Raw genomic sequence first — 24891 nt, forward strand, 5'->3', positions numbered from 1 at the left:
CCCACGCAGCGATAGTCGCCCCGAGCAGCAGAGACAGATTTAAATTGGCCACAAACTGGGATCAAGTGATGCGGGGCGGGGCCATTTTGAGATTAGGCTCGCACGTGCAAGTGTTAATTAAACATATTATGATTATTGTAACGGGCATGGATAAGTGGACACGCTCGCCGCTGGCCGGCGAGTCTAATCTTCTAGTCTAGCGGTTAGCGATGCCTCCTGCGGTGCGGGTGATACGGGTTCGCGTCCCGGCCGCGGCAGTTCCTGTGGTTGCGTTGTCCCCCGGATTCGCTCTAATATTTAGGTGACAAGGATAACGGTATTTTAATTAACCGCTGCCTGTGTCCTTTAAATTAAGACTGAGCTCGACTGGCCATGTCGATAAACACTACGGCGTTTGTCCAATTTAGATGATATTCTGAAGGCTGTAACACGAAAGTTTGTGAATACTATTTTATACGTGGCTAGTCAAATGAATGAAGCCATGAAAATAAGACATACAAGTATCACACGTGGCAATAAGCTATTGCTTTTTACGGATGTAGCGCGACGCTTTTGTCCTGTTAAAGAAATAAAAGGTGACGCTACAAAACAGCAACAGCGAACACTCCGCGCAGGAGGGCGTCTGACGTGCCAACATTTTTTGCGACAGGTATCAACATTTTACGATAGTCGTATTGCGTTTCGTGACAAACAAGATGGCGTCTGGCAGCGGGGTAAGTGTCTGAAAAAATGTTTGTGTTTGTTTTTAAAGTGAACGGTACGTTCAAGCGGAACCGGCGATTGTTCACGTTCTGTTTTGATAACCCAAAGAGTTCGTTTAACAGCTAAGACGTCCACCAAATGACCGGTCACAGTTACAAACGACGCCCAAGTCGGGACTGCAGGTTTAACGCCATACAGGTTAAGCGAGAACGTTAGCCGTCTGGTTAACAGTTAGCTAACTAACAAAGGGGATCTTCCAATTTTAAAATGAGTAAAAATACAGATCAGCTATATAATCCCGATAAATAATTTCGTAAAGCATCAAGCTGTGTGTAGTAGTAATAATGATCGATTTCATATCGGAGCAAAATCACCAATGAACAGGCGAAAGCGCCAACTCCGTTACTTATGTCATTGATAAACCATCATCTATAACGTTACACATCCGTCCATCCATCTTATTTTCCCATAAATTATCTATATTCACCATCCACATCCCCTCCATCCATCTTTTACTCCCATGCGATAACCTGTACATACCTGTTAAATCCAGTTTAGGGTAGTGGGGGTTTAAGACTGGTCAGGTCACCAGTCCATCACAGGACACTGATACATCATTCACACCAAGTTAGATATTTCAGATTACCCAACGTGTGTCTTTTGACTGTGGAAGGAAACCCACACATACATAAGGAGAACATGTAAATGCGACACTGATTGACTGACGTTGAAACCCGGGACACTTACTGTTAGGTGATAACGTTAAACACTAAATCACTGTGCCCCCTTAAACCACAAATTTTAGGGATTTAGTAGAGAACTAACAAGGGCTAAAACTTTCTTACTGATGATTACCATCCCATAGTTTAGTGTTAAATCAAAGTACATTTGTTTCTGGTTGTAAAGTCTTAATAATGATAGTGATGATGATGATGATAGTTGCACAGGGTCAAATAAACACTGAGCTACAAGTATGCTGTTTTGCACTCGTGATGTTTTACGTTCTGATGTAAAATGTTTTTGAGTATTTAGCAAAGCGCAATTCAAAGCTGATGTGTTATATATTAGTAGGTGAAATGCTCTGTTAGCAAAAAGTTTAAGTTAATTTAAATTTAGAGTCTGTGAGATCATGCTTTAGTTTTACTGATGTGACCACTTAAAGTTTCTCCAAGAATGGTTGAGATGAGATGGCCACTATTTGAAGTGTATGAAATTAAATTGATTTTTGAAATAAAAAAATAAAAAATTGTTACATATTCCACCTTTATTTGATTGTGATAGTTGAGAGAGAGAGAGAGAGAGAGAGGGGGGAAAGGCAGAGGGGAGAGAAGGGATGACATGCAGCAGAGGGCCTGGGCTGGATTCGAACCCAGGCCGCTGCTGTAAGGACTCAGCCTTATGTGGCACACGCTCTACCAGGTGAGCCACCGGGGTGCCTCATAAAACTGATTTTTGAACAAAAGGGATACTTTTTACTTCTGGATCGCCACCTTGCTGTGGTGAAAAGCTTGCTTGTACTAAACATCCCAAGAGCTATGCCGTCCAGAGCTTGGCTCCTGGTAGGGTCACCCATGGTGGCTAGGTCAAGGGGGTGGTTCCAGATGAAGTTCAATCCAATAAAGTCCTCAATGGCGGAACTGGTGGAAGATGTCTCCAGGTCACAGCGGCATTGAAGGCGGATGAAGGCTGCAACAGAGGGTGGTCCCCAAACATCTTGGTTCTCCATGCCATTGGACTCTGGCCACCCCCTGCCAAGGACCGTGTGGTGGCTGCAGGTGCATCAGCCATTCCATGTAAAAAGCTGTCACGCGCAAACATCCTCCCATTATGCAACTCCAGGATTGGCCTGTATGCCCACCTGAAGACTCAGAAGGACCCAGAAAGAGGACAGTCATACTTGACCCTGAGTGGCTGGTGATGATACTTTAAAAAAATTTTTTTTTTTAATCTGGAAATACTTAAGAGTAAAGAATTTCCTCATGGTTTGAGTCAACATATTTGTTGACGACATACAAGGTTCAGGCCCAATTACCCCTTAAAACAAATGACAGGGCTACAGTGCTATTTGACAATTTGTAGTAGAAACTACAGAATATGCAGTTCAGTTTCCATTTTATTAATTGGCATACCCTTTTTCTGGTCTTAAGTATTGTAGTGTTTCCTTTGGGTTTTTTTTGAACACACCCATACTAGTTGAGACATCCTCACCATTTTTTATTCTTTTGCCAGTGTTCCCATCATTCTGTTTCACTAAGTTAACTCATGAAACTGTCTGTCTCCCGTTGTCTGCAGTCCAGTAAAAATGACTTTCGTCGGAAGTGGGACAAAGATGAGTATGAACAGCTGGCTCAGAAACGACTCAACGAGGAGAGAGAGAAGAAAGATGGTAAAGAGTCTGATATCATTTAATGACCCATTTCAGAAAAGAAGCACAGGAGTCTTCTAAGATTGCTAAATTTGCAGACCAAACACCATACAGTTCAACTCAGCGTTGACTTTTTCCAAACATTACATCTTGGAGCGTTGCATACATTTTATTTTATTTTTATTTTTTTTGCTAAAAACTGAAGTTAAATAAAGCACATTTCCACACAGGATATGCTTTTCAAACTCAAGACCAACTGCCAGGAAATTTTTTTGATGATTTGAAAATTTCTCCACACTTTTTGTTAAAATTGTTGTCAAATTAATTGTTTAAATTATTTTAACTTCCATCTGAGAAGGGTTGAATCATAGGTTGTCTATGTAGCATGAACAAAGCCATTTCTGCCTTCCTCCTCCCATATTCCCCTCTTTCTATTTGTTTCTGTCCTCTGTTCTTCTCATCCCTCTACCCCCTTCTTTCATCTTCTCTTTTTTCCTCACACTTTCTCCCTCATTGGCACTTCTTGTTTGTTGTATAAGGCGTTCTGGAAAGGCTTACTTTTTTGCTGTATTTGCTTCTATTTGTTTCTCTGTTTAAAGATATTCTACCACACCACCACAAGTTCACATCATCTTTACAGTGCATCTCATTCTTGTGATTTAAAGAGATGAACAACATCATTAGTATTGTTTGCCTTACTTAAAATGATGTTTTTTTTTTAATTTATATTTTTTTCAAAGACTAATTAACATTCTGTTTACCAAACTTTATATAAGTATATACATTTTCTGGTTCACCAGGCAAGCCGGTGCCGCCAGTCAAGCGGGAGCTCTTGCGTCACAGAGACTACAAAGTGGACCTGGAGTCCAAACTGGGGAAGACCATCGTTATCACGAAGACGACGCCCCAGGCGGAAATGGGCGGGTACTGCACTCCTTCATTCACCTGCTCACACATGACATTGGCTTGGCACCTCTGAGGAAGTTTGCTCGCAATTACTGTTTATAGACAATTAGCCAGAGTTAAACAGGACTAAAATGAAAACCTGCTCATATTATTTCAAAGACAGGAGTTTCAGTTCTGAGTGTCTGACCTGCATCTTTCACTTTTTCTCTCTCCGTCTGCCAGCTACTACTGTAACGTCTGTGACTGTGTTGTGAAAGACTCCATCAACTTCCTGGACCATATCAATGGAAAAAAACGTGAGTACAGACAGGAGCCAGCTGGTCCTCAGAAAAAGACTGGCACTTTGCTCACTGGTTTTTAATGTCAGGGCCAACTTCTCTGCCTACACTTTCTCTCATGTCATAAGCTAATTTTTAATTCTCATAGATATCGGCATCTACAAATTTTCTTTTAATAACAAAGATTTAATTTAACAGGCACCTTATACCCCTTTCACACTGGCCAAAAAAACCTGCTAACATCCTCCTTTTTACATTGACCAAAGGCGGACATTCGTGGGGTTTTTGGCCAGTGTGAAAGGGGTATTAGTCTTGTGCTTTTCTGCATTATTGTGAATATTAAATATGACATGTACATATTTAACTAACTTCCGGGTTTCTGGACTTAAACTAGAGCGCTCTTTTGCTGCGAGACTTAAAACCCCTGCATGAACTGGGCTAGTAGCTAATGTGGGTGTGGGTTGCCTCCCTGCAGACCAGAGGAACCTGGGCATGTCGATGCGCGTGGAGCGCTCCTCACTGGACCAGGTGAAGAAACGCTTTGAGGTGAACAAGAAGAAGATGGAAGAGAAGCAGAAGGAATATGACTTTGAGGAGCGCATGAAGGAGCTCCGGGAGGAGGTGAGATGTCTTCCTGTGATGGTGAAGCAATGAGAAGGCTGTGTTCAGAACTCCCTGAACTACAAGGATAAGGCCACTTTTTTTCCTATTTTAATCCAGACCTTATTAAAACATCTGGCATCGTTTAGAATCACACCGACAGTAGTTGAGAAACTTCACACTTTGCTGAATCATTACGCTGGGTTTCAACACAGACCAATGGGAGCAAATGTTAAAGCCTTCAGAAACCATGCTATATCTCCTTTTTCAAAACCAGAAGCTCATAGTCATACATCCTCCTTTTATTTTTGAACTGTAAACTTCTGCACTTATGAGAGCAGGAAGTCCTGCAGTCTGGCAGTTTTTGTCTGTACAATTTTGTTTGATGCTCAACAGCACTTTTAATAATGTATGGGTTAAAAAAAGTAAACCTATATCCTTTAAAGTTTCTACAGCCAACAGAAGTATAATGAGGGTCAGCATTGAGGGTACAGCACTTGACTGCATTGGAGTCCTTAGTAACTGTGATCTCAATATATATCCAGGCAGTTATGGTCACCTGTAAATGATGAACCAAAGAATGACATCACTAGAGAATCTGTTTTTTTTTTCCGTTTTTGTTTTTAAGAGAGTTTCCAGGAATTGATTCCAGTGAGTGTTTCATTGTGTGTTGTGCTTACCTGAGAATGAGGAGAATTAACAAGACCAGAAACTTGTGTGTCCACAGGAGGAGAAAGCTAAGGCATATAAGAAGGAGAAACAGCGGGAAAGGAAGAGGAGGGCTGAGGAGGATGTGGACTTTGAGGAGGATGATGAGATGGCAGCCGTCATGGGCTTTTCAGGGTTTGGCTCCTCTAAGAAGAGCCATTGATTCAGATTCCCACAGACTGGCTCTCCTCTTCAGAGATCCAGCCTAAAGAGGACTCTTGTGTTCGGATGCACCCATACCACTCACAGGGCAGGAAACTGGCTTTTTCTTCTGGTCCACTGGCCATGACATATCTCAAATGTCAACAGTCGCTCTTCTTTTTCTTTTTCACCCATCAAAATGTACACGAGAGCTGCTTACCTGCCCAATTGGCTGGTAGACTGACTGTCCAGCAGCATTTGGTGGCAACCTCCTCCCTCGACCACTCCTTTTAAACTAAACCTTCAGTCAATCAGTGCTAAGAATCCAATCCATCATTTTTATTTTCTTACTGAGCAAATGGAGACCATTGGTTTAGGTTCATTTGGATAAATGGAGAGAAAATTTGATTTCCTAATTGTGGACTTAATTTTTCCTGGAAACATGAAAGAATATGAAACTGCTGTGTTTTTGAGATTGTACACATGCTGTTTGGTATCTGGTATGTCCCAGGTTTGAGCTAATATCTACCCATTATCCAATAATGGTATAGTTAATGCATCCCTGTTTGTTTCATTGAACATGTTAAGGTTTTACTCTTGTGTTTTCTAGCCTTCAGAGATTATTTCTCTGGCATATGGATCATTCTGTTGATTGAGGTCAACCACCAGTCCTGATGCTCTGCTAGTCCAGAACCAACCAGGTCAAGCTTCCTCACCAGACAAAACTTCTGTCAAAGGGATCTGCTGATTTTTAGTTTTCTTGTATAAAACGGCAGGTTCGCATTGTTTTGGCCTAATATTAAAACAAATATTCACTGCCAGCATATTAGCATATATTAGCATATTAGCAGGGAGAGGTTTGCTGCTTGGCGTTTTGTTGGCTTACATCTGACATATCAAGACATTGGCTGTATAGGCCTCAATTGAGTTGTCAGGCTGGAGAGAAGAATCCCTGCTTCAACCCAAACACAATTTAATTCCCTGAAATCTGCTGACCAGTCCAACTCTTCTACCACAAGCCTTCTAAACCCTAATTTATCCTGGACCTGGGACTAGTTAGTTCTAGAGTCTTGTTAAGTAAGGGCTAACAGGCTTGAGCTAGCCTGCCTCAATATATACCAGTGAAATGTCGGACGGCTGCCAGTGATGTACCACTGATGTTAAAGGAGGAATTGGCCCCAAGAACAGATGTCTTTTCACTCTAAACCCTTCCTCAGTCCATCCTTTCACTCTAAACCTTTCCTCAGTCCATCCTTTCACTCTAAACCTTTCCTCAGTCCATCCTTTCACTCTAAACCCTTCCTCAGTCCAACCACAGCTGGCTGAAAAGCAGACTATCTGGAGATACACACAGGCTTTGCTATGAAAGGATCTTTTTAGAAGTATTGGTTGGAATGTAATGCCATTAATTTGTGAGACTTCGAAGTGCAACACTGATGTTTTCTTACAACAAGCTTCACTCAAATCTGGACCGTCTTGGTGTAATCCTATATTAATGGATTTCAGTTTTTGCAGCACACTAGTGTCTCGTTCTTTTAGATGTCATTTGAATACATTTTGATTTGATGTGTTGCATCAAAAGGATTCCTTCTATCTATGTTTGAGGATTATTTTCCTCTTCTGTTGCTGTCGTACTAATATTTTTACATTGGTTGCCTGTGGGAAGCACACTGATCATTTTTTTATAATTATGGGATGTATAAATCTGTTACACCAAATCCAAACTAGATATCTGTGGAAAATGTTAGTTTAAAATTTTTAAACTATAAACCAGACTTCTCTACTCGCTGTAGGTAAGTTTTACTAAAGTTTGGTTGAAGTTGAAGTACTGTTTTACTTTCAATTTACCCTGGATTTATTTGCCTTTTTTTCTTATCCACGCAACTTAAAAATGTTATGCTAATGAGTGACCACCAGTATTGTATGTTCAGGCTAACTGTAGTCATCACCACTTCCTTTGTCAGGTAAACATGGCAAGCCCTGGGATGGTTTTCTTTTTTTGATAATTTCTGTCATTGAGTGCTTAGAAATGAAGTCTAGTGTGTTTCCAGGGACATCTGACTGAAGGCTGACCATTACAACACAACTCATTCTTGTATTTGTTCTGAGTGATAGTCTGGTCCAGACCTGTGTTTTGCCTTCAGGTGAGGATTTGCGCTACACACCACAGACTGGAGCTGTTCATTAAATAAAATGTGGACTTTTAACAGTTGTACAATTAATTTCTGATCCTTTTCAAAGGTTATTTTTATAAAGGTACAATGAACATTAAGGACTTGTTTTTTTTAGATTTTAACCCCTCTTCCTCAACCCTGGTCCCACATAAAATTTCTACAAATACAATAAAAAAGGAATGAATAACAAATAACCAATCCTTCCTTCTTAACACAGTGAATAATAAAACAAAACACATAAATGACAACACTACATGATTTGAAAGGTAATGACATGCATTGACTGTGTATCAATGGTGAGTGCCTCATTGTCCTGTAGTGTCTAATTAAATTATGTAATTAATCAAAGGGCCCCAAACAGACTGCAGTTTTCCAGATGACCCCCTCAGGTTGTACTTAATCTTTCTCCAGGTTTAAGAACATCAGGAGGTCTTTGAGCTGCAGAGAAGCTTTGGGGTGAATGGTGATTTCCATCAAAGATTCGTTTATCCTAATTTTCTATTAAGGTTTTATGAAACCCCTGCCTTACTTTGTGAGCAACACCTTTGAGTGAGACACCGAGTCCATAAACAGCATCTCGTTCATTTTTCTTTAAAAACATTAATTTTAAGCTTTGACGTAAAATTAAAACCAGAGCCTGATGGTCTGTTCAGAAAGATGGATCCCCAAAGCCGAGACGGTCCTGTAGTTCTCTGATCTCCCGAAGAAGGGGTTCCTTCTGGAGGTTCAGCTGGACAGAGAACCACACAATTGTCATTTTACCTTATAGTCAACATGCAGGTTGTAAATGTGCCTTCATAAAGTATTCTGATTCTGATAACACCAAGAGAAGAATAGCTTTCTAGCTTACCTTAACAACATATTTATAAGACTGTTCTGCTTCTGCCTTCCTGCCAGACTGAAAAAGAGGTGTGAGACTGGTGGTCTATGTTCAGAGTCACAATTTTGTGCCCCGGAATTACCACAACACCGGACAGAGAAAAGCAGCAAGTAATATTCTCTTTCTGTTTAAATGCTGGTGAGCTGCCCTTGAGTAACAAGAGACCCCCCACTCACCTGCTCGGTGGTTGTACCGGGCAATTCTCAGTTATTGGTGCTAAACATACTTTCTCCAGATAAAGATTAAAGGGACATTTGTGTGAATAACCAACCTTGAGGTAGACCAGAGCCAGGTAACCCCAGACCTCTGGGTTCATGTTGTTCAACGAGCTGGCCTCCACCAACGCCTCTTCAGCATCACCCAGCCTCTCAAGCTATACACACACAAACCATCTTAACACGTTACAACACTGCCTATGCTGGTCAAATGGAACAACTCTGTCTCCATATGCTGTTGGGAATCCTAGCCTGATTGGTTTGGCCACAAAACAAGGAGAGAGTGAGGTGTGTGTTACCTGGTAACAGGCAATGCCGAGTCCCAGCCAAGTGAGACAAGAAGGTGAACTCCCGCAGGCACGCAGGTAGATGACTCTGGCACTCTCAAACTGCAAATTTACAAGTTGAAACATACTAACTGTAGCTACATGATATAACAGGGAAATAGAGGATTTAAAAGAAATTCAAGGGATACTTCACCCCCAAAATAAAAACTATATCATTATCTACTCTCCCTCATGACAGTGGAAACCTGGATAGGTGCTTTGTTTCAATACAGCACTGAGTGAGATATCAAAAAAAAATATCAGAGCAGCCTTCTTTCAAACATCCATTATCCGACCCTTGGGAATGACCCCCAAGGTTGGACTACCCCAGGGCTCAAACCCAGGACCTTCTTGCTGTGAGGCGACCACGCTAACCACTGCGCCATCGTGCTACCATTTCTTTCAAACAATCTTTTCTTTTCAAACAACCGAGTCATAAACCAGTTCTGTCTCATAGGACAAGAACTATCTATTTTCATTGGGTTCTCAGCAAGTATTGTGTTGTGATTGGTTGTTGGTAAGAGTGAAAGAGGACAGATGAAACAATCTCTCTGAAACCACCTGATTACATGAACACAGTCAATCCAAGAAGCCGATTGCTTTCATTGGTTAATATGACCAGAACACTCAGTAACCACTGTCTAAATTGACTGGGAATTTAACCACCATTTATACTTTGTATGTTCTCCCCATGTCTGCGTGGGTTTCCTCCAGGTGCTCTGGTTTCTTCACACCATAAAAAAGACATGTATATTAGGTTAATACTCCTGTCTGTGCCCCTGACCAAGGCAATGGAAAGAACTGGAGTTGGTCCCCAGGCACTGCAGCTCTTATACAGTAGGATGGGTTAAATGCAGAAAATAAATGTCATTGTAACCTATAAAACTATAAAATAAAGTGGCTTTCTTCTTTCTTTCTTTCTTTTTGATTTTTCTCCCAATTGTACTTGGCCATCCTGGTTACTGCTACACTCCCTCTGCCGATCCGGAGAGGGCTGCAGACTACCATGTCTCCTCCAACACGTGGAGTTGGAGTCGCCAGCTGTTTCTTTTCACCTGAGAGTAAGGAGTTTCGCCAGGAGGATGTCGTGCATGGGAGGATCACACTATTCCCCCCAGCCCCCCCCCCAAACAGGTGCCCTGACTGACCAGAGGAGGCGCTAGTTCAGCGACCAGGACACATACCCACATCCAGCTTCCCACCCGCAGACATAGCCAATTGTGTTTGTAGGGACGCCCGACCAAGCCGGAGGTAACATAAGGCATTGAGGATAGGACGAAGGATAGCATCATTCAAGGTGAAGACTGGACAGCCTTCCCCGCCTTCTGATCCAACTCACCACTAGGTGGTGATTAGTTGAAAGCTCTGCTCCTCTCTTCCCCCCTCAGTGTCCAAAACATATGGCCGCAGATCTGATGATACAACCACAAAGTCTATCATCGATCTTCAGCATAAGGTGTTCCGCTACCAAGTTCACTTATGAACTACCTTATGTTCGAACATGGTGTTTGTTATGGCCATCCATTACTCGCACAGAAGTCCAATAACAAGGCACTGCTTGGGTTCCAGTCAGGGAGGTCATTCCTTCCAATCACGCCCCTCCAAGTTTCTCCATCATTGGCCACATGAGTGTTGAAGTCCCCCAGCAGTACTATAAAGTCCCCAGGTGGAACCCTATCCAGGACACCAGCCAGAGACTCCAAGAAGGCCGGATATTCCAAACTGCTATTCAGTCCACACACAACAGTCAGAGCCTTCCCCCCAGCAACTTGCAGTCATATAGAGGCAACCCTGTCATTCCTTGGGGACAACTCAAACACGGCAGCGCTCAATCGGGGACTTGTGAGTATCCCCACACCCTCCCAGTGCCTGTCACCTTGGCCAGCTCCGGAAAAGAAGAGTCCAGCCCCTTTCCAGGAATTTGGTACCAGAGCCCATGCTATGTGTGGAGGTGAGCCCAACTATATCTAGTTGGTACCGCTCCAACTCCCGCACCAGCTCAGGCTCCTTCCCTACCAGAGAGGGGACATTCCACGTTGCGAGGACCAGTCTGTGATGTCAGAAGTCAGCACGCCCTGGTCCCCACCTTTGCCTGCCGCCCTGCCTGCATTGCACCCTACCCCAATGCTCATCCCCACAGGTGGTGGGTCCATGGGGTGAAGTCTTATGTTATTTGACCATAATACAATCAAATAAAATAGTTTTTTTTATCAGGAGTAAGATTTACATGCTTGTCATTTGTTGCGGTGAAGTGAATATTCTCTGGTAGGAGTGTAAACAGGTGGAACGTGAATGCAAACATGTCCGTCCAAGGATTGGGTGTGAGGAAGTGTGAACATTTTGACAGCAAGGGACGACTTGCAGGAAATAATGGTTTAGATTTCACTGTTTTTCCACTCATAGAGCTATTGTATGAATTTAGTAGACTTGGATTTTGCTTCACAAGCGGTAAAACTACTTTAATGGTCATTTTTGGAACTCTAATAAACTGGCAACCATTCACTGCAATTGTTTGGAAGAAAGCCACTGACTTTTTGTTGGCTAATTCCTTCAGTGTACGGAAACAGAACGCTAATCCAAGTTTCTACTGGCATGAGGGTGAGTAGATAATGACAGAATCTTCATTTTAAGAGTGAGCTATCGTTTAAATTTTCAGGAAGTCCCAAAGGAAGGCTTTAGATAGGCTTAACGTGTTAAAAAATTACTGTACATTCTCTATAACTGAAAGAAGCAACGTGTAACTAGATTTGTTGCGACAGGACAGGCTTTTTAGAATTTATTATATCTGTAGATTTCTGTTATGGGTGCCGTAGGTGTTTTACATCTGAGAACATTTTCCCATTCAAGTCCAGTTTAGCCCTTCATCACATTTCCAGTCCAAGAGGGATTTACATCCACACAGAAACAGGTAGATACAATAACTGATGATGGCCAATACCCTCTATCCTTAAACCCTCGAATCAGATGAGGAAAATCTCCACAGAAAAATCTTGTTCTCCCTGGATCAGAAAATCCATGTGGGGCTTTGTGGTGACCTTGCTGGTAAAGATACTCTTAGTGTTTAAAATATTTTTATCCCATAATGTTTGTAACTGTAATTGCAGTCTTGGAAAGAACTCAGCAGAGTCATTTGACTTGACTTGATGTTTGTGTACAATGTTGAAGAACAGCTGGTGTCTTCAATCAGACTGTTTCAATACAACACATTGTCCATAAACCTGAATTTCCAAGTCACACATGACCTCTGATTTCAATTACGAGACATTTAATTTCTGGTGCAGGGTGGAAAAACCAATTCCGTCCCCACAAATGTGGAAGGTAAAAAATTATTTTCCGAGTTTTGCATGAAGGGATTGAAAGTTAAACAACATCTACCAAAAAAATGCAAACTGGGGATTATTTCTGTTAAGTATGAATATCAGGAATGAAGCTGGTGAAAATGTATTAATGGTGGAAATAACATATACATAAATTGCTCTTTTTTCATTTGGACTTATTCTGGATAAACTCTTGATAAGCTAACTAACATGTGACCACGTATTAGATCGTTTATATGTTTTAAAAAAAAACCTCCCAGCTGGTGAATATTAAAAACTGATGAGGAAATTGGTCACAACTTTCCATTTACTCCTTATTTAAAACAGAACAAAATAGTCATTTGCACTGCAGGTATGACAGTCTCACCTCTCGCTCCTGGAGGTAGATGGATCCTAGGCGCAGGTAGATGGAGTGTGTTTCTGACGGCTCCTGCTGCTGGACCAGGGCCCTCTCATAGCACATCTGGGCCTCCCTGAACTCCTCAGCCAGGTAGTGACAGTGACCATACAGAGCCCACACATCCGCCTCCTACGGTATGTACACAATCACAAATGTTAAGACAAGCAGAGATTAATTTTATTTGGGAAACAGTTTACTTTGATAAGGATCAGAAAATGGAGTCCAATAAGTTAAATCGAACCTTTTTTTTAAAAAAAGAAAAGAAAAAAAGATTATTTGGATCATGTGGATTTGAGGAGATTTGAGGAGGTTATCCAGGTCACTTGTATTATGTAACCAACACAGCATAGTTTGAAACAGTTGAAAACTTACTGATTTATTTCTTGTTCCTGCCTCCCCCCATAAAAAATAGAGAATATTTAAATGCTTTGTTTATAGTTTTTTTTTTTTTACATTTCCTTACCCCAATGAAAACTACCCCAGCTAAATCACCACACCAACTGTTAGTGGATTTAAGCTGCTGTGTCTGTCTGCTGCAGCTATTTGTTTCAGTAGTTTCACCTAGCAAGTACTAAGATTTGCCAACTATGTATCTTACTATGAAACCTAAATAAGATGATATTTCATCATTGAAAACCTGGAATGCACAGATGCAATCTTTATCAGAGACACCTCAACTGCCAAGTACAGTAAAAGTACAGGGAGTTGTCTCGAAGACACTGGGACACATATATTGACAGCCTGCGTGACTGCACAGTACATCATGACACACATGATACAGGGGCAGCAGGGCTTCCAAAAGACTGAAATACAGGGACAATGCAGACCCATGCAGTCACTTAACGTTTAGATCCGACGCTACCTGGATTTGCCTACCTGTGAGTTGTGGTGTAGCACCTCCTCGAGGCTGGTGGCAGCACTGCGGTAATCTTTCCTAAGCAGCTGCAACCTTGCCAGAGCGAGGTGGTAGGAGATGCTGGGGCCTCCATCTGAGCACAGCAGCTCCTGGGAAAGAGCTCTCTCTGCCACCTGCAGGTACCAGAACATGTCAGCGTCTTTGTTGATACAACATCCATCTTCTGAACGTCTACACTTGTTACATGCAATACAACCTGTACTGCATGGTGGGTTGGTTTCTGTCTCAATGAATTTACCAAGCACTGTTCTGCTGACAAGATTATAGAATATAGATTATTGACTATTACAAACTGTTCTCTTCTTTCACATGTCTTTTCTCTCTCCGAATGATGTCTTCTCCTTTCTATTCTTCTGTCAATGTGAATGGTGTGATGTGAGTCTCCCCTGTGTGCACGTGTTGTCTGTCCTCCTCCCAGGTCTCCATGGTGATGGTGGTTGCCACCTGGACACTGCTTGGCATCCTCCTCATCACAATTTTTTTATCCATCCATCCATTAGCTGAACCGCTTATCCTGCTCTCAGGGTCATGGGGATGCTGGAGCCTATCCCAGCAGTCATTGGGCGGCAGGCGGGGAGATACCCTGGACAGGCCACCAGGCCATCACACAGGGCCAACACACACACACACACACACCTAGGGGCAATTTAGTACGGCTGATTCACCTGACCTACATGTCTTTGGACTGTAGGAGGAAACCTGAGCATCCGGGGGAAACCCACGCAGACACGGGAAGAACATACAAACTCCACACAGAGGACGACCCCCAAGGTAGGACAACCCTGGGGCTTGAACCCAGAAACTTCTTGTTGTGAGGCGATCGCACTAACCACTGTGCCTAGTGCTGCCCACATTTTGTTACATATCTTATAAATCCATATAATTTTGTTATCCTGTTTCAGTGTTATATCCCTCTCTCACTAAGATGTGTGACATGTTTTTCTTGTCTCTCTCCCATGTGTGTGAAAGGTGTGATGTGAGTCTCTCTTGTGTGCATGGGTAGTCTGTCCTCCTGTCAGGTCTCCATGGTGACGGTGGTTGCATGGCTCAGGTCCTGAGCTGTTCCAGTGGCATCTGGACACTGCTTGGCATCCTCCTCATCATATTCTTGAATATCTTATAATTCCATTACAATTCTGTTATCCTCTTTCAGTGTTGCATTGTGTAAATTGTGCAAACACAACATCCATTGCACGTTGTCCGTCTTGGGAGAGAGATCCCTCCTCTGTTGCTCTCCCGGAGGTTTCTTCCTATTTTTTTCTCCTTGTTAAAGGTTTTTTTTAGGGAGTTGTTCCTTATCCAATGTGAGAGTCTAAGGACAGGATGTTGTGTTGCTGTAAAGCTCACTGAGGCAAATTTGTAACTTGTGATATTGGGCTATACAAATAAAATTGACTTGACTTGACATTACATCAGGGGTTGGCAAACTTTTGTATGTCCTGTGCCACTTTACAAAGTAAAAAAAAAAATTACAGACCCGAGTGCCAGTTAATTTTTATAATGAACATTTATCTAGTTATTTATTTATTGCTACAGCTTGTCTCCTTGTCTAGATTCTGCATGCCAAAAGATCTGCGCGCTACATACATACAGACACACACACACACACACACACACACACACACACACACACACACACACACACACACACACACACACACACACACACACACACACACACACACACACACACACACACACACACACTTATTATTATTTGTGCAAATGTATGAAAATTACTGGGGCACAAAAGATAATCATTTCAAGCTTACTGATTTAGTGCAACCCTTGTTTGTTGCCATATCTGGTAACCACAGCTAGATGTAGAACTACGTTTACATCCACACTGTCATTAAGAGCTACGTATTTGTCATGCTGGAGTTTGCTGGTGTCTTACGTATTCAGCCATGTGTGCAATGCGTCTCTCTACAGGCATTTCTTTGGTCCTGTTGATGACCTGTTGGTGTCTTTGTTTGGTAACCCATCAAATATGACCTGCGAACTGCCGAGGAAAGCCTCCTTTATATGGTTCTCCATCGGAGAATGGCCTCCCGTGTTAAGCAATGCACTGTACGACTTTATAGCTGCCCTCTGTAGCTTGGTTTTTGGCGGCACATCAGGTTTGTGAACACGGTGCTTTGCTTCCCATACTGGGCCACTGCCCTCTGGATTGATTCAGCTGTATCAGCCTTATCTTCGACGTTTTTCTCGTGCTGTTTTTCAAAATGACGTTTTACACTTGAAGTTTGACACACAATGTCTTGATGCATGCTCAATAATCCAGGTAAGAAAATCAAAGAAGGTTGAATCAGTTCATCTGGATACAACGTTTACTGACAGACACGTTTCATCACTCAACTAAGTGACAGCCTCAGTCTAAACTGACGGCAGGAATCCCTTCTCTTACAAACAATACAGTTGCATAACGATCGAAACCATCGACCAGTTTCCTCTTAACATCTTTCAAACCATCTTTGACTCTCTGTTCAAACCATTGTTCCTCTCTATCAAGGATGTGCACATCCTCATCCCTGAAAGAACAGCCACTGGCCTGTAGATGGATGTAGACTGTGGAGTCCTGGCCTGACTACAACCAACTACAACCAACTTCTGGCACAGCATCTCAGTTGCTTTCAAATCCCAAAACACGCTGCACCAGAAGTTGGTCCACCCCAAGGATCGGGTCCCCCGGCACAAACAGAGCAATATAGTGTACACTGTTAAGTGCCAGGAGGATTGCAGTGACTTGTACATTGGGGAAACTGAACAGACGCTGGCCAAAAGAATGACACAACACAGAAGCGATAACGCGTCAGGCCAGGACTTTTTATTGAAATGCAATGCGTACCTGTGTTAAAGGCCTCGTGTGCCAATGTGGGCACGCGTGTCATAGGTTGCCAACCCCTGCATTACATGTTCCTGTCAACATGTTTTCAGGTTCAGATGTGTGCAGGTTCTAATGCTGAAGAACATGCGGACATGTTTCACATGTTCTGGTTATCACTCTCACCTTATTCCAATGCCTGATTTTTACTTCATTTTTGTTATTTTGGATGAATATCTATTTCTCCTAAATTTTCTTGAAATTCTTGCAACAATTCATCTGTCCACAGGGATCATGAAAGTTTCACATCATCTCAATTGGTAGGATATTTCCAAAATACTTGTTGAAATTGATCATTTTCCACAGCTTCTCCTGCCCCAGAAAATCTTAATTCTCAATTGCTATGAAGAGAATTCTTATAATACAGAAGCATCACGTAGACAATCATTAAAAAAGGGAGATTTTACATGCTGAGGAATGCCCAACAACCACTAACCAAATGCTGTTAACAACTGCAGCACTTCACTATTACAGCTACACCAAAAATAATGTTCTTTTTCCCCATTGGTTCAATCATATTTGACCAGTGAAAGAACCAGATTAGCTGATAAATGGCTTTACATTATGTTTCTTTATTTCTTTTACCTGCAGAGCTGTGTTGCGCAGCAGGAACTGGGCTGTCTCCATGTAGATGGTGGTGTTGAGTCTGGGTGGAGCGCCCTCTTGGCACCAGTTGCTCAGCCTCCTCTTTCCTTTTGCCTCCTGCTCTGCACACTCTGGAGGAGGAATTTAGAGCTTCACAAGGTGAGAAAACAATGACTGACTAATGGCTCCTGATAGGGAGTTCTGCTCACTGCTACCATATAAAACTCTGGTTTAATGAATATGGTTTAAGACTCAGTGAAATCACAACCGAACATTGGATTAGAAACACATTTACAAATACAGCGCTGACACAGTAGAACAGTGATCATTTCTGATCCCTCGATAACTCCTCCCGATCCTAACCTGGCTTCACACTGAGAGGTTTGCAACCTGGCATTGACACTTCCTCTTCTCTCTGCTGTGCCTCCTCCAGCTGTGGCTTGTCTGCTGAGTGTTCTGCCTCAAGACAGGTGGGACTGGGCACTAAGGTGGCCCTCAGCTGCTTGCCAGCCTCCAGAAAACATCTCTCTGCCTGGATTGAGTTGTTCTGTCCCACATGAAACAGACCTGGATAGTAAACACAAGGTTGCACTGGAGCCATAGTAGAAGACATCATGCACCTGTCATGCATTAATACTCAACAGAGTGACCAAGTGCCCTGCTTTATGTTGCACTGCTCAGCATTATGACCCTTTGATTTGCATCACACATATTGAGACAACATCCCCGCATGTTGAAGCGAAATAACAATTGTACATTTTTCCCAATTTAAACATTAAATGACTGGTTGTAAATTAATGTTCGATTCAGTCAAAAAAAAAAAAACACCAACGTACATAGTTCAAGACTGCTGTCATTATTCATCAGTGATCATGCTTTAAGCAATTTATTTTCTAAAATGTTATTCAAGCACATTATAAATTGTAGTACACTAATGGGCAAGAGTAACTGCAGGTAGGATATAATTAATTAAGCCCAATATGCATTATATCAAAGTTGTAAACCTCATTGTAATGGTAACCCACAAACTAAAGTGATTATTGACAATGTCTAATTTTTACGCAAAATCATACTGTTTGTCCTGCATTTGAACTTCTTGCTTATGGTCACCAACATAATTTGGCCAGAAGCTAGGTCAAAAATACAAGGTTAGAGATGCTGGGACAGAGGTACTAGGGCAAAGATCAAGACTAGCAACAAATTCATTCCAACAAAAAATGTGAAATACTTTCCAATTCCATAACAAAAATGCTCTTAGCAGGACAATGGGATAATGCCATACTGTATTTAATCATGAAATCCATTTGGCAGTAGGGGGTGTGGTTTGTGTGTTGGTTGGTTCCTGCTTTTTGGTTTGGTGTTGCAGCACCCACCTAGGAGGGTACAGGCCACCACAGCGGAAGGGTCAATGCAGGTGGCTCTCTCCAAGTAGGTCTGAGCTTCTGTAAAGTGTCCAGACATCTCTTCTAGGATCCCACATATCATCAAGCTGGTGAGAGTGGACATAAGGCCTTTGACTTTTTGTGTATACCAGGGTTTTTCCAAACCATTTAATATCATGGAGGTCAAAATAGATGCACAACCTGCCCTAGTTGTAAATAAGATCTTGTTCCAGGCACACCCATACGGGAAGACTTTTAATATTGATATTTTAGTATTGAGGTGTATGACTGCACCTTCCATTGAGAGATAACAGAGATGGGAGGTACATTTCAATACAACACAAATTTCAACTTTCAACTTTATTTCACATAAATAAGAAAAAATACAAATTATATATATACACTATGACTGTAAAAGTAAATTTCTAGTTCTGTAAATGTAACCTTGTCTTTCAGGCGGTGAGCCCCAGTAAGGTCTCTGCGTTGTGTTAGGTCAAGTGTACCTTGCTTGCTTGCTAGTAGTCCATCGAACCCGACGATGACATCCCTCCTCATTAACAGTGTGTTCTTTGATGACTTTAGAGTCCAATTCTTGTACCACAAGTTTTATTGCATGTTGGGCAAATGAAGTCTGAGTTAGTGGGGGCAGGCATAGTTGTGTGTCTCCTTAGTAATTTCTGTTGTTTTTTCACATTCCTCTCCATTTCAAGCTATTCTATACCTCTGTGGCAGTCGCCAGTTGGAACCATTGATGGCAGCTTGCTCCAGTCTCAAGGGGTCAATACACAACACTTCTTCAGCAATGTTTTTAGCTGGTCTTTGTATCGCTTCTTCTGACCACCTGCAGACCGGCAGCCCAGATGAAGCTGTCCATACAGGACTTGACGTGACAGGAGTTCTTGAGGTATCCTGATGACATGCCCAAGCCAGCGCAGTTGGTGTTCACTGACCGTGGCTTCTATGCTCTTGCAATTTGTCCTAGCAAGAATCTCAGCATGAGGAACATGGTCACGCCACATGATCCCCATGATTCGCTGCATATGCCTACATTTATGGATTGTGTCTCTCAGCAGCTTCAGCTGAGAGACACGGTGTTGCCTCAATAAATATTAGCTGTTCATTTTAATGAATTTTATCATTTTAAGACTGGTGATGTATGCTCTAGTATAAATGTAATTGCCACTGGACCAAATGCATGCCTGCCTCGTCTGAAAAACAGACCTAATAGCACTGCAAGAACAATCTTCTATACATCAAATACACAACTCTGTGAAACTGCTGATCAAAACATAGCCCATATGTCATTAAAATTAAATATGGCTGTTTTTAATGCAAGGGCATTATCCAAAAAGTCATTTTGTATAAATGACCTTATTGCTGACTATTTCTCACTGAGACTTGGTTGGATGTGGGTGCACCAGCAAAGCTTAAAAGAAGCATGTCCCACAAATGATGTGTTTTACCATTTCCATAGAGAAGGTAGGAAAGGTGGGGGAACAGCATCAATACTCACTGAAACTCTAAATGAGGAACTGCTCCAGCAACCTTAGGTGGCAGCTGTATGTGACCCAGGCTTCATAGCTGTATAGGAGAGTTGTGATGTAGACGGCTTTGTAAATGGCAATTTTGGTGTGCAGGTGAAGGTGTTTGTTTTGGAAGACCTTACATCGGAGTTTGCTGAAGGCTACAGAGGGTTGTTTGATTCTATTATGAGTTTAGTGATCGGTGTTGCAGCCCTCAGAAAGGATGCTGCCCAGGTATTTGAGAGATGGAACAACTGAGAGTGGTTGGTGTTCTATAGTGAAGACAGGCATAGTGGGTGGGGGACTGGACCTCCATTGGCATAACACCTCAGTCTTGTTGGTGTTGACTGATAGACCCAGCCTGCTGTAGGCATTCACAACTGCGGCAAGATAGTTTGCAGGTCTTCTGGTGTGTGAGCTACAAGAGCGCAGTCATCAGTGTATTGCAGCTCAAGGACCTCCATTGCAGACAACTTGGTGGCTGCCTGGAACCTTCGGATGTTGAAGAGGTTTCCATCTAGCCTAAAATCTACTGTGATCCCACTACTGTCTTCCAGATCTTTATGAAAAACGTTTGTGACACATAGGAGGTAAATGTTGAAGAGTACCAGTGCCAGCACACACCCCTGCCTCACTCCAGTGAATACATTAAAGGGCGCCGATTCCTGTCCTCTTATGGCCACCCCTACCATCATCCCATCATGGAATTGTGATAGAATGTTCACAAATTTGCTTGGACAGCCAAACTTTCTCAGGATTTTCCAAAGTAGTGCTCGATTCACAGTGTCAAAAGCTTTGGGGAGGTCGACAAAAGCCATGAAAAGGTCTTGATGTTGTTTGTGGCACTTTTCTTGTAGCTGTCTTACTGTGAAAATCATATCCACAGTACTCCTGTTCTTCTTGAAACCACACTGTGACTCTGGGAGCAGATGTTGTGTCAAGTGCTTCACCATCCTGCATAGCATGACCTTTGCTAGGACCTTGCCTGCAACAGCTATTAGGGATATGCCACGACTGTTGCCGCAGATGGACTTGTCACTCCTGTTTTTGTACAGAGTGACAATTTTAGATTCCCTTCATTGTTGAGGGACATTCCCCTGGTCCCAGACCTGCAGGATGTAATGATATATCATTCTGATGCACCAGTATCCTCCTTGTTTTAGGAGTTCTGCTTAGATACCATCACTGCCAGGGGACTTACTGTTCTTGAGGAGTTGATGGCTGCAGTACTTATTGAAAAGTTGGTGAGTGGTTAAGGTCTGGGATGGGTGGACGAATTGGCAGCTCTTCCAGGATGGATTGGTCGGTTGGTGAGTGCTGGTTAAGTAGAGCTTCAAAATGTTCAGCCTACCTTGCCAGGACCCACTTTTGGTCTTTTAGGTTTGTCAGTCTGTCCGCTGATTTTAAGGGTGTGATAGAACAGTTCCTAGGGCCATATATAGTATTTATAGAATGTAGAAATTGTGCATATCATTTCTGTCAGCATATGATTGAATCTCATGGGGTTTTTTCATCCACCATGTATTTTGTAGAGACAGACATACGTGTGCCAGCGAGGCTTCAGGTCAGGGTCCAAGGTGCCCAGTATGTTCATCAGCATACAACTGAACCTCTCAATGGTTCTATTTCCCTGAGGGTGGTATGGACTGGTGCGAGTTTTGGTGATGCCAGGGATCTTGCAAAGATCTCTTACCACTGCACTCTCAAAGTTGTGCCCCTGATCAGCATGGAGCTTTGCTGGGAATCCAAAATGGCAGAGGAAATTCTCTACAATTGCCTTCTGGCCCTTAGCCGGGTAGGCCTGGGCAAAACGGGAGAAATGGTCAGTGACCACCAGCAAAATCTCAACCCCGCCAACAGACTTTCCCTGCGCCAGGAAATCAATACAAACGAGCTCCATGGGGGCACTGGTATGTATGCTGACAAGGGGAGCTCTGAGGCCTGCTGTGGCGGTCTTCCTGAGACAGCAACACTCACACTGCTCACACCACACTTTAACTTATTGAAACATCCTGGGCCAGTAAAAGTGTTCTCGAATCAGAGTGAATATCCACTTGAATCCAAGGTGGCCTGATTCACCATATAGAGCTATTTTTACCAACCTCTGTAGCTTCTAGGGCAGCATCAACTGTTCAGTGACTCCATTCAGACCATTCTGGACTCTGCGATATAGGGTATCATCTTTTACCAACAACCTCCTCCACTCTTTTAGGATAGAGGCTCACTCTCCCCAGTTCTGTCTTTCTTCCCTACGAGGTTTGGTGTTCAATGTTCTGTCCAATGTTCAATGTTTTTGTCCACATCTACATTTGTGCCGTCATGTGAAGAATTTTGCGAGGATTTATGTCTGTGATCATCCTCTTTTTTTTTCATTTAATGGCTGGGAGAGCTGGCATTGGATTGGCTAAGATTACTTGGTCTGCTGCATCCTGTGGGCCCAGGGAGCACGGCCCTGCACGGAGCTGTGCCCAAAGAGGAAACACAGAAGACTGCCTGACAGGATGCGGAAGCGGGGCAGGCTATGCTAACTGCTAGCCCATGCAGACCAGCAGTTCCGATAACACTGAGGGCAGTCTGGTGGTGGTCTCGCCTAGTGTTGACTGTGCAGTGTTTTTGTCTGCATCTGCATTTGTGACGTCGTGTGGAGTGCGGGGGAGGTGTGTCATAGGTGTCTGGATGGGAGAGCTAGCACTGGACATGGAAACGGGCAGGCTAAGCTAACTACTAGCCCATGCAGACCGGCAGTTCCAACAGTCATCCTGGCTGGCGTTTGTTCTCTGGACTGTGAAATTTTTGGCTGTGTTGCACTGAATGGACTGTGTTGTTAACTGCTTGTGTTTTTTTTTGCTTTGTTCTCTATGTTTTTGTATGTTTTTGGTGGTGTCACTTTTGGGAAACTTTGATAAGTGTTGTCATCTTTTGTGTTGCACTGCTGTGGGCTGGGAGAAACGAAATTTTGTTTCTTTTGTGTACACAAGTACACAGATGAAATGACAAGTTGTTTCTGATTCCTGTAGTGCAGAACTGGCCTTATGATGGGATCATCTTTCTGTCCTGCTCTGATTTCCTGTTTGGTCATTGAAGGAAGCGATTCCGTTCTGACACATGCGTACAGTTCATAATGATGTTTGGATTCGCCGGTTTGGATTGCTGCCCCAGCCCGACACAATGCGTGGCCATCCTGCATCTGGTCCAGTTCGACCAGCACCCCTTTTGCCTGTCTCAACTTTACTCCCTGGGGGCATGACTGAAGTGCTTTACACACATCCTGGTTAGACATTCTGGACAGAGCATCAATGTTGGCATTGTATCTCCCCTGGTGGTACACGATGTCAAAGCCAAACACTGCGAGACCCATCACTGCCCAGTAGCATCCAGTTTGGCAGTGGTCATAACATATTTAAGGGGGCTGTTATCTGTGAGTACAAAAAACTTGTGACCAGGTCCAGATGGTCATTAAACTTTCCAGTCACTGCCCACTTATGTGCTAAAAATTCTAGCTTGTGAGCTGGGTAACGAGTTTCTGCTGGGCTCAGTCACTTACTGGCATATGCTATCACCTTCTCAGTCCCACTCTGAACCTGTGCCGGGACAGCACCGAGACCTTCTCGAGAGGCATCTGTCTGCAACAAGAATGGCAAAGTGTAGTTGGGGTAGCCCAACAATGATGTGTGAGTTTATCTTTCAGAATACGGAATGTCTCCATGCATTCCTCCGTCCAGAGAAATGGGGGGCTCCGGAGCAGAACTTTTCCCCGCTTTTTTTCTTTTTGGGGTCGCCAGAGGTGAGATGATACAGGGGTGCAGCAAGCTTAGCATAATCCTCCACAAACCACCTGTAGTATCCTGCAAAGCCCCAAAACTGCAAGACCTCCCTGCGGCTCGTGGGTTGCGGCCAGTCCTTCACCTTGTTATTTTTGCTGGGTTTGTATGAATTCCTTCCGAGGACACCAGGTATCCGAGATACTGGACTTCCTTCCTCATGAGGTGGCACATTGAAGGCTTCAGCTTTAGACCATGTTCATGAAGCCTGTCAAATACCAACTGCAGCTGTTCCAGATGTTCCTCAAAGGTCGTTCAAAAGATTATGAGGTCTTTAAGGTAAATAAGGAGATGTGAGAAGTTCAAATCTTTGAAACAACAGGTCATCAACCTCTGGAACGTTGATGCATTGATGAGCGTTGAGCATTCTGCAGGCCAAATGGCCTCCTGCTGGCTTCATAGAGACCCATAGGGGTGGTGAAGGCCGTTTTATGTTTGTCCTGCTCCGCTCCACCTGCCAGTAGCCAGATGTCAAGTCAAGGGTCGAGAAATATTTAGCCTGCCCAATACAACGTTTAGCCTTTTTAGCTGTGCCCAGATAAGCTAGCTCGCCCATACCACACAATTAGCGTTTAGCAAAAACATCTTTTCAACATTAAATTCACAAAAAAATGGTTCCATCCTGCACATAATCACACTTGGAACAGGTGTGCTGAACAAGGTTATAACAGACAGTGATCTTATTGGTTTCAACTGAGTGTTTTCACTTGTACAGCACTCAGGGAACCTCCTTACCTTACGAACCCAGAACAAAAACTAATCTGCTCC

General features: G+C 43.0%; 2 protein-coding genes across 2 annotated transcripts in view; one reads left to right on the top strand and one right to left on the bottom strand.

The window, feature by feature from the left end:
* The first annotated feature begins 690 nt into the window (after positions 1–690).
* zmat2 (zinc finger, matrin-type 2) lies at positions 691–7971 on the top strand. The gene is made up of 6 exons (XM_056284876.1): positions 691–713; positions 2995–3088; positions 3868–3991; positions 4196–4269; positions 4727–4872; positions 5579–7971. Exons 1-6 carry the CDS (start codon positions 696–698, stop codon positions 5720–5722), a joined length of 600 nt encoding a protein of 199 aa, XP_056140851.1. The 5' UTR covers positions 691–695; the 3' UTR covers positions 5723–7971.
* Positions 7972–8159: 188 nt separating this feature from the next.
* cfap70 (cilia and flagella associated protein 70) overlaps positions 8160–24891 on the bottom strand; it is a 44497-nt gene continuing 27765 nt past the window's right edge. Inside the window, exons 18-26 of the mRNA XM_056285249.1 lie at positions 18771–18886; positions 17761–17964; positions 17398–17528; positions 13889–14041; positions 12980–13141; positions 9269–9358; positions 9026–9127; positions 8725–8772; positions 8160–8604 (exon numbers count right to left, since the gene is read on the bottom strand). Coding sequence (XP_056141224.1) covers positions 8524–8604; positions 8725–8772; positions 9026–9127; positions 9269–9358; positions 12980–13141; positions 13889–14041; positions 17398–17528; positions 17761–17964; positions 18771–18886 — 1087 coding nt within the window. The 3' untranslated portion in view covers positions 8160–8523. The remainder of the gene's footprint in view (positions 8605–8724; positions 8773–9025; positions 9128–9268; positions 9359–12979; positions 13142–13888; positions 14042–17397; positions 17529–17760; positions 17965–18770; positions 18887–24891) is intronic.

The sequence above is a fragment of the Lampris incognitus genome, chromosome 8, assembly GCF_029633865.1.
Source record: "Lampris incognitus isolate fLamInc1 chromosome 8, fLamInc1.hap2, whole genome shotgun sequence".
In the NCBI taxonomy this organism is placed as follows: domain Eukaryota; kingdom Metazoa; phylum Chordata; class Actinopteri; order Lampriformes; family Lampridae; genus Lampris; species Lampris incognitus.